Here is a 10,433-nt window from a genome sequence, read left to right as displayed (position 1 = left end):
ACGAGTCCCTGTGCCAGGGGTTTATACGTCCCTCCACTTCACCCGCCTCCTCAAGTTAATTTTTTGTGAAGAAGAAAGACGGGGGTCTGCGCCCTTGCATTGATTATTGGTCGCAGCTCCCATTACATCTCTGTTGAAGGGTGGGCCGTCCCGGCTCCGCTGGTCTGCTGAGGCGGACAGGGCCTTCAGTAACCTGAGGGGTCTGTTCACCTCAGCCCCGGTACTGGCCCACCCCGATCCATTACTACCATTCGTAGTGGAGGTGGATGCGTCCGAGGTAGGGATAGGCGCTGTCCTATCTCAACGCTCGGGCACGCCACCCAAGCTCCGCCCCTGTGCCTTCTTCTCTAAGAAGATCAGCCCGGTGGAGCAGAACTACGATGTTGGTGATCGGGAGCTGTTGGCTGTTGTCCGAGCCCCTACCGTGTGGAGGCATTGGCCTCGTCTGGACGGACCACCGTAACGTGGAGTACATTCGTGCTGCGAGGAGGCTGAATCCTCGCCAGGCCAGGTGGGGCCTATTCTTCAACCGGTTTGATTTCACACTATCATACATCCCGGGTACGAAGAACGTGAAGGCAGACGCATTGTCACGGCTGTATGACACAGATGAGAGGCCCAGAGACAACACCCCCATACTCCCGGCCTCCTACATTGTGGCGCCGGTAGTATGGACGCGGATATAGAGCAGGCGTTATGCACAGAGCCATCTCCACCTCAGTGTCCAGCTGGGCTGCAGTACGTGCCTGCTCTTATCCGTGACCGTCTGATCTACTGGGCACACACGTCACCCTCCTCTGGTCACCCAGGTATCGGTCGTACAGTGCGCTGCCTAACCGGAAAGTACTAGTGGCCTACCTTGGCTAAGGACGTGAGGGTGTATGTCTCCTCCTGCTCGGTGTGCGCCCAGAGTAAGGCACCTTGGCACCTGCCAGCGGGTAAGTTACAATCTTTACCAGTTCCACAACGGCCATGGTCTCACCTGAGTGTTGATTTCCTTACCGACCTTCACCTCTCCCAAGGTAATACCACCATCCTGGTCGTTGTGGACCGCTTTTCCAAGGCCTGCCGCCTCCTTCCTCTGCCCGGTCTCCCCACGGCCCTTCAAACTGCGGAGGCCCTGTTTACACACGTCTTCCGGCACTACGGGGTACCAGAGGATATATTGTCTGACCGGGATCCCCAGTTCACATCTAAGGTCTGGAAGGTGTTCATGGAACGTCTGGGGGTCTCGGTCAGCCTGACCTCTGGTTTCCACCCCTAGTCTAATGGGCAGGTGGAACGGGTAAATCAGGATGTGGGTAGGTTCCTGCGGTCCTACTGCCAGGACCGGCCGGGGGAGTGGTCGGTGTTCTTGCCATGGGCCAAATATACCCAAATCTCTCTCCGTCACTCCTCCACTATCTAACGCCATTCCAATGTGTTTTAGGTTACCAACCGGTTCTGGCAACATGGCACCAGAGCCAGACCGAGCCTCCTGCGGTGGATGACTGGTTTCGGCGCACGGAGGAGACGTGGGACGGAGGAGACGCATCGTCAGAAGGCCAACGCTGACCGCCACCGCAGTGAGGCCCCGGTCTTCGTACCGGGTGATCGGGTCTGGCTCTCGACCCGGAATCTGCCCCTCCGCCTGCCCTGCCGGAAGCTGAGCACGCGGTTTGTGGGGCCGTTCAAAGTCCTGAGGAGAATCAACGAGGTTACCTATAGGTTATTACTCCCCCATGATTACCGTATTAACCCCTCGTTTCATGTGTCTCTCCTCAGGCCAGTGGTGGCTGGTCTGCTCCAGGAGTCTGAGGTGCGGAAGTTCCCTTCGCCTCCTCTGGACATCGAGGGGGCCCCGGCGTACTCTGTCCGTTCCATCCTGGATTCAAGGCGTCGGGTGGGGGGCCTTCAGTACCACGTGGAGTGGGAGGTGTACGGTCCGGAGGAACGGTGCTGGGTCCCGGTGAGGGATATCCTCTATCCCTCCCTGTTGCGGGATTTCCACCGTCGCCATAAGGCTCGCCCTGCTCCGCGTCCTCCTGGCCGTCCCCGAGTCAAGCGGGGGGTACTGTCACGACTTCCTCCGAAGCTGCCTCCCCTCCTTGTTCGGTCAGGCTTCGGCGTTCGTCGTCACCGGCCTTCTAGCCACTGCCGCTCCATATCTCCTCATTCCATTTGTCTTGTCAATTACACACACCTGGTTCATATTCCCCTCATTCCCCATGTGCATTTTTGTTCCAGTGCGCCTGTTTTGCGCACTGGACTGGTTATGATGGATTACGGCATAAACTCAGTATACTGTGATTTACCCTCCTGCGCCTGACTCCTTCAAATCACGCATCACAGATGAAGAGGCTTACTTTATGAAAAGTTAATTGTATATACACTACATAGATTAAGGAACGGGATAGGTGTAAGTGGCTAGTTAGTGGAGACATAGGAAAGTATGCAATGGAAGTGAGTGATGCACAGTATTGTGGTATAGTACAGTATTGAGAAAGACTATGCTTTATGAACAGAGTAGTTGGAATGTTAAGATATGGTCGCGCCCTATTGCCTCTGGGTTACTGAGTGGCTCGTAGTGTTGTGAAACTGAAATGGTCCGAAACTCAACCTACTAGATTACCACGGGGGGTATGAAGCGATTTTTGAACTTTTTAAAACGATATCCCATGTATAAATACAGTAAAGTACACACACTAAAGGGTAAAAAAAAATATGTTTTGAGCAAAATAGTGTTAAGCAAATCAGGTGTTAAATAAGGTGAAAATGAGACTGGAGTGCCACTTTAACAAAGAGGCTGTTGTTCAGTGATAGGATGTGGTGTTTGAGAGAGTGGATTTATGGAATAATATTGAACAGTGATTGAAAAGCATGTGTGCTGTTTCACAAGAATTGTGGGCTTGTGAGGGCAAAGAGACATCTCAGAAAGTAAAGGTGTGGTATTACAGTGGAAGTGAGAGGGGTTTGGGAAGCTGTGACAGTTGACAAGTTCCCTCAGAGGATATGAATTTAAACCAAAGCATCAATTTTGAATAACTGGAAAGCATATTTGTAGATCAGTATGATAATTTATTAGAATCTGAATCCATTTTGAACTGTTTGTTGCTTGTTTCCTATGCGAGCTCTTGCTGTATGTCATTCCCAAATACAAGCTTATACTGTATGTTTTAGGTATTTATTTTGATATGCCATACATTTATATATAGAATTTATCATTTCAATTGTCATTATTGTACACATATTTAAATAAACGCCCTTGGCAAACTAACACCCTTGGAGTTGTGGTTCAGACAGGAATTTGGAATCCCCAGGCAGTCCAGGGTTATCTGACTGCCAGCAGCCATTTAAAGCAGTGTTGTTCAGTGTAATTATCCTATAAAACAGACTGATTTTACAACCTTGTCCTAAGAAACAATAACATTTATTTGTAAGTCGCTCTGGATAAGAGCGTCTGCTAAATGACGAAAATTTAAAATGTAAATTTATACAAAAGAAACCTATTACACAGTATGTGTCCCACAGACTGTTGTCCCGCCCCCTACCTGTCCTCCTGTCCCCTGATAGGCTGTTCTGTGGTTGACGCTGTGGCGCTTAATAAGGCCTGCCGGGAACTGTCCCACCCTCATTCCAGGTACGGAGGAGTAGTGGGAAAGGGGACATACAACACCCAAACCTGTCTGAACTAGTTAGAGGCACTTTGTGTTGCTTAGGAGAGGGGGGAAACAATGAGATAAAAAAGGAAGAAGCATTTGAAAGGGGAACATAGGCAAAGCAATTGGTAATGACTATTGAAAATGCCTATTATATATTCCTTGATAAAGCTGTTTACATTTTTACATTTTAGTCATTTAGCAGACGCTCTTATCCAGAGCGACTTACAGTTAGTGAGTGCATACATTTTCATACTGGCCCCCCATGGGAAACAAACCCACAACCCTGGCGTTGCAAGCGCCATGCTCTACCAACTGAGCTACAGGGGACTATGTTTGTATATGTGTGTATTTTAGTTCTTGTTTAAAGGAAAAAGAGAAACTCCAGTGAGAAAGTCTACCAAATGTATGATGATATAGATTTTACAGTAAGATGTCCAATTCATTGGTCCATTGATGTAACACCTGGTAACACTTATGATCATGACACATCCCAAAATGCTACCTACTCGTAGTTGTACTGCTAGTAAACATTTCCAGAACCAAACACCAAACCAAGCTGAGACAGATTATCCATGGATAGCTTCTGGTGTTAATGTGGAAATTACAGCCTGTCTGGTGCCTTTCAAATACAATACTGTTTAAAAAGGTGAATCTTAACCCAACAATATGGCTAATAATCTGTCTCTGTATAGCTGCTGATATATATATATATACTAGGGCGGCAGGTAGCTTAGTGGGTAAGAGCGTTGTGCCAGTAACCGAAAGGTCGCTGGTTCTAATCCCCGAGCCGACTAGGTGAAAAATCTGTCGATGTGCCCTTGAGCAAGGCACTTAACCCTAATTGCTCCTGTAAGTCGCTCTGGATAAGAGCGTCTGCTAAATGACCAATTATATACTATTAACCAGTCTCTCTACAGAATTACACTGATGTGCTATGACCTTGCATTTTGACTTAACTTTCTAAAACAGCGTTATATACAGGTTACCATCCTGAGATGGCATGCCACTCAGTCTACCTCTTGGTAAGTAATAACATAGCTCTCCGTAGAGTATTATGAGGACCTCAACTTGACAAACAGGTTTGACGTAATGCCAAATGGTTTCAGAGCAGAGGTTGACTAACCACATCCCTCACGAAACAGGTGGGGTCATAGTATCTACACACAGGCCCTTCTCAGTCGGCTGGCATGAACATACAAGTCATTTCAGTTCATATGAACAAGCTCAAGATCTTTCATAAACAATTCCCGCATTTCCAGAGTATCACAGAAACTGAACATGTGACCAGACCAGTGTCTTTTCACCAGCATATCCAAATACAAACTGAATGCATTGGTTTGGAGTGTTAAAACCGGTTCTGAAGCATACAGTGCGAGTAAACATTGTGGTTCCTGTTTCCACCCTACCCGAGCTCAGCTGGGATCAAGTCAGAGTTGTGTAAGTAGGCATGTCATGGAGTGAAGTAACTTGTTTAGCTGCACTGTTGGAGCTAGGAACACAAGCATGTCGCTACAACCGCAATAACATCTGCTAAATGTCTGTGACCAATAAAGTTTGATTTACAAATCACTGATATCGCTCAAGACCAATACTAGCCATAAAATAGTTTAGGGGGTGAAAAAAATAGTTTAGATAAGTTTTATGGACTTGGTTTGAGTATATTCCTCATTAGTTAGCCAGGCTGGCAAACAAAGTCATATCATGCAAATTGTTGCCAGTTGTTCCCCTCCCCCATTATTTTGACTCTGCACAGTAATTTTCCATTGAGCCACCTTAAAAAGGTATACATGGCTCAAATGCTGAACGCTATTAAACTTTAAGTCTAAGAACCCCTTGTCATTTTACAGGCAAATAAACTGATTGTAACAAAATTGTAAAAAGGCAAAGCAAAGGAGACATTTTAAAATACACTTTATTAAAAACAGACAAGCCATCAAAACACAATGCATATGAAACTGTACAGTCTGCGGCATTCAAACTTAATAAAAACATTGATGCATTTCAATCAACGTGGACATTTATCCTGAAGCAGAGTAGCTTTGGCATTGTATAGACATTAAGCTAAAAATTCCAACAGCTTATATATAAAGATGCTGGTGGAAGTAACAGTGCCAAATAAAAATCACCAATCCTTTACAAACGGCATCTCTCAAGTAACAATATTTTGTAATATACAAGTTCATATTCCAGCGCAGAACAGACTCAGGTGAAGGGTTGTCTACAGGTTCTCCAGCTCTCTGGGCTGAAAGAGACAAGGAACCAAACAAAAACATTAGGCATCAGGGGGCAATTGGTTTTTCAACGTGCCAGTATGGTTCTAAATTTGGTGAATACCAGAAGGTTGTATTCATAAAACCATGACCACAACAGGAACAGTTTATAGACACGTTGTTTCAAACGCTTCCTTAATCTCGTTATCAGTGGAACGCTCACCTCTGCTTTGCTGTACTTCTGCTCTCGCTTCCTCGCAAAGAAAAGGACCAGCAGTCCTGCGGCCACGGCCAGGATGACCACCACGATGACGGCGATAACGCCCCCGGTCAGCCTCTTCATGGTGAAGGTGGGGGCCTCCTCATCCACATAGTACACCAAGATGTTCTCCATCTCCAGCTTCTGACCGTCCACACTGGGCTCAAACTTAGCTGGGTTAGTGAACAGGGGAAGCACCTTGACCTGGGAATAACATGGAATATTCACAGGTTCATAATCTGGGCTTTGACTATAATTTGTTTATTTAACTGAGGTCACAAGACATTTTCCAAGGGAGACCATGATTTTTGTTACTGAAGTGAAATAGCAAAGCGTGGGGAGAGGTCATGGCTTACATCTTTCTCCATGTAGTAGGCCATACGCGATAGGTCGGCTTTGCGGTCTCCCTTCTCCTTCTGGACATCGACGATGATCAGGCGAGCCTCAGAGTCATACTGCACCTCCTTCACAAGGGTCTTGTCAACGCTGTAACGGGTCTGGATGGCAGTTGCAATGGCACTGCAGGAGGACACCAAAGTTCAGTGAGTAGTTTCATGCACGTGTTAACATTTCACAAGAGTGCTATAATATAAAATGTACATGAATACCATGAAACGGACATAAATACTTACGCCTGCAACTTAGAAGAATCCACTGCTTTGGCCACCTCCTTGTGCTTGAGCTCCAGGCGAACCCAACTGTAGGAGAGAGGGAGGGACGGGGTTAGATTAGATTTCAATACTCGGTACAATGGCCTAGTCATCAGAATTTAGATGCATCAAATCAAATCAAATTTTATTGGTCACATGCGCCGAATACAACAGGTGCAGACATTACAGTGAAATGCTTACTTACAGCCCTTAACCAACAGTGCATTTATTTTAAACAAAAAAGTAAGAATAAAACAACAACAAAAAAAGTGTTGAGAAAAAAAGAGCAGAAGTAAAAATAAAGTGACAGTAGGGAGGCTATATATACAATAGAATAAAGTGACAGTAGGGAGGCTATATATACAGGGGGGTACCGTTGCATAGTCAATGTGCGGGGGCACCGGCTAGTTGAGGTAGTTGAGGTAATATGTACATGTGGGTAGAGTTAGTGACTATGCATAAATACTTAACAGAGTAGCAGCAGCGTAAAAGTATGGGGTGGGGGGCAGTGCAAATAGTCCGGGTAGCCATGATTAGCTGTTCAGGAGTCTTATGGCTTGGGGGTAGAAGCTGTTGAGAAGTCTTTTGGACCTAGACTTGGCACTCCGGTACCGCTTGCCGTGCGGTAGCAGAGAGAACAGTATGACTAGGGTGACTGGAGTCTTTGACAATTTTGAGGGCCTTCCTCTGACACCGCCTGGTATAGAGGTCCTGGATGGCAGGGAGCTTTGCCCCTGTGATGTACTGGGCCGTACGCACTACCCTCTGTAGTGCCTTGCGGTCAGAGGCCAAGCAGTTGCCATACCAGGCGGTGATGCAACCAGTCAGGATGCTCTCGATGGTGCAGCTGTAGAATTTTTTGAGGATCTGAGGACCCATGCCAAATCTTTTTAGTCTCCTGAGGGGGAATAGGCTTTGTCGTGCCCTCTTCACGACTGTCTTGGTGTGTTTGGACCATGATAGTTCGTTGGTGATGTGGACACCAAGGAACTTGAAGCTCTCAACCTGTTCCACTACAGCCCCGTCGATGAGAATGGGGGCGTGCTCAGTCCTCTTTTTTTTCCCTGTAGTCCACAATCATCTCCTTTGTCTTGGTCACGTTGAGGGAGAGGTTGTTGTCCTGGCACCACACGGCCAGATCTGACCTCCTCCCTATAGGCTGTCTCATCGTTGTCGGTGATCAGCATACCTTTTCTTAATCATCCTGAATTTATGTTTCACTAGCATAACACGTGCTCAGTCTGTACACCAATTAAAGCTGAAGCCACATCCTTCATAAATGACGGCAACCCATGATTCTTAATCTAAATACACAAGGAATGACAAGATACATGATAGAAACTTACTAGGTCTCCACCAGTTTCTCACACTTGAGGTTCTTGTCTCCCTTGTCGGTTCTGCGCACGCCAGCACTGTTGACACACCAACACTCCTCAGTGTTGTTGCACTGCTTGGCCCGGAAGGCACCAGTGGCCTCACATTCTGGGTCATAGATGCCATCATTGTCCACAAAGGCGGTCTCGACTGGCTTTCCTCCAGTACGAGTGGACAGGTTGTTCTTAGCACGGTACATCTCTGCCTTCATCAGGTAGCATTTGGGGATCACTGACAGAGGAGAGGGATAAGAGACCATATAAGAATCATTCATAGGCCAAATAACACTGAATGAGAACAAGTCACGCCAGTCCCAGAAAAACTGTGTCTACCCACAAACCCCTTTTACATTTGTCTGTAGGCTAGTTGTAATATTTATAACAGGATGTATTAAAAGTTTCTCAAATGAGATTAATGTTGCTTGACATAGTAATGAGAGAGGTACTTACATGTAGAGCAGTTCAGGTTTTGTGTCAATTCAGTTCCAACCATAATGCTACACTGGCAAGGAGTTCCATCGCATGTAGCCCACTTCATATTGTTACATTGGCCTGTGGAAGACAAATTAAACCAGTAAATTATACATGAGGCTAGTCTGATTAAATCAGGCTGTAATACACAATTGGTACAGCCTGAAACTAATGCCTGCAAAATCGTGTACAGCTCCTTACAAGCTAGAATGTTGAGAAATGTTTTTTGACATTTAAAACTATTCTACCAGTTGGTTCTGTGCGGTTTGTCCTTCAGCTGCTCGACATTTGAGACAAAATATCCACAGGAAAGTATTGTTTACCCGACTTTTTAGAGAGCCGGTAGTTATATGGTTCGGTTTGGCACCGAGGTAAAATTATTTTTAATGTGTGGCCTGTAAGGAACATTTACACGACTTCACAGGCATTCGTTTTAGGCTGTATATACCAATTAATTGTGTATTACAGCCTGACTAATCAGACTACCATGAGGCCAACAACAGGTGATGTAATGGAGTAACATGCCTGGTTGAAATATCCATGTTTATTAGAGCGGAGGCAGTTAAAAGCAAGTCCCAAAGGAATTCCCATGGAGGGTGTAGGCCTACAGGTAGAGCGCGAACTGGGCGTTGGTTAGACAAAACAATACCTCCCCACCCCCACTCTTTAGCGCACCGAAACTTGTCTCGTTGGTGTATAACTAAGTCCAATGTATAAAGAAAATACAATTGCGTAACATGTAATGTCATTGTAATATTTTGGCGATAAACAATTGGTTTATCATACCGAAATGCTTGATTAGGGCTGGCTGGTTGTCTAAGGCTAGGCAGCGAAACGCAGAGGTCAAAATAAAAAAAAGTTAATTGTTAGCTATCAATTTTGGAACCAATAACCTCGAACTATCATAATTGGCTAGAGATGTCTACTTTCTTCTTTTTTTTTTTAAAGGCATGTCTTCTCATAGAAAATAATAACATGCGAATAAACCTTTCCCTTGTTCACCTTGTTAAAATGCCTAAATTAAATGAACTTACATTGAGCTGAGGCACCCACTGCGAAAGTCGCAAGAAGAAGTGCAATCCAAATCTTCATGGTAGAAACTTTGAGAACAGATGAAACGTCCTTAGTAAGCGTTGTGACCGTCCAGCACAAAGCACCAAGATGGAGTAAACACCTGAGCGACACAACGGTCCTTTTCTTTCCACGGGTGCGGCTCGTCCAACCAGTTGAGATAAACTCCAATGAAATCTTGTTCACCACACAAGCACTGATACGGATTGGTGAGCAATGGTGTGTGTGTAATTCCTTAAAAATGTCGATATCACCTGTGAAATCACTTAATCCATCGAGCTTGTAAAATGTATTACTATATCTGATACTGGCTGCTGTAGTTGAAAAATACTTTTGATTTATAAGAACAGAATCAGTCTCATGACGTCAGCTAATTTAAATAATGAGGAGGGTGTGTGGCGTATTACCTGAGAAAGATAGAGAACAATATAATTTAGAAACGACAAACATGTATATAATCAAACTACTGCCAATGAAATATTAGATGCGGTAGAGGTCTTCTCGGATCCCAAAATTGAGATCCGAACCGAATCCATTAAATTCATACCCGACCCCAACTGGATCCTGTCTTTTTTATTTATTTTTTTATATCCAAGGTGGACCTGATCCGACCCAAAACATGTCCGAGCTGAGAGAGAATTGAATCCAAATTGGGTTGGGTCTGTATCACATAAAATGCTGATTTATTGCCTCGCAAGCCAGCAAAATTGTTTTTACTTGTCTTACAGTGAACTTTAACTGTGCATTTCCGGTTGTAT

At 45.3% G+C, this 10,433-nt stretch overlaps 1 protein-coding gene across 1 annotated transcript; it reads right to left on the bottom strand.

Moving 5' to 3' along the window:
- Positions 1-5,535: 5,535 nt before the first annotated feature.
- LOC121582750 (tumor-associated calcium signal transducer 2) lies at positions 5,536-10,000 on the bottom strand. The gene is made up of 7 exons (XM_041898834.2): positions 9,639-10,000; positions 8,584-8,685; positions 8,107-8,365; positions 6,743-6,808; positions 6,467-6,629; positions 6,075-6,314; positions 5,536-5,883 (listed from the first exon to the last, which is right to left on the bottom strand). Exons 1-7 carry the CDS (start codon positions 9,694-9,696, stop codon positions 5,860-5,862), a joined length of 912 nt encoding a protein of 303 aa, XP_041754768.1. The 5' UTR covers positions 9,697-10,000; the 3' UTR covers positions 5,536-5,859.
- Between the last annotated feature and the right edge of the window lie 433 nt (positions 10,001-10,433).

The sequence above is a fragment of the Coregonus clupeaformis genome, chromosome 1, assembly GCF_020615455.1.
Source record: "Coregonus clupeaformis isolate EN_2021a chromosome 1, ASM2061545v1, whole genome shotgun sequence".
NCBI lineage: Eukaryota > Metazoa > Chordata > Actinopteri > Salmoniformes > Salmonidae > Coregonus > Coregonus clupeaformis.
This window is presented reverse-complemented; position numbering and strand designations above follow the sequence as displayed.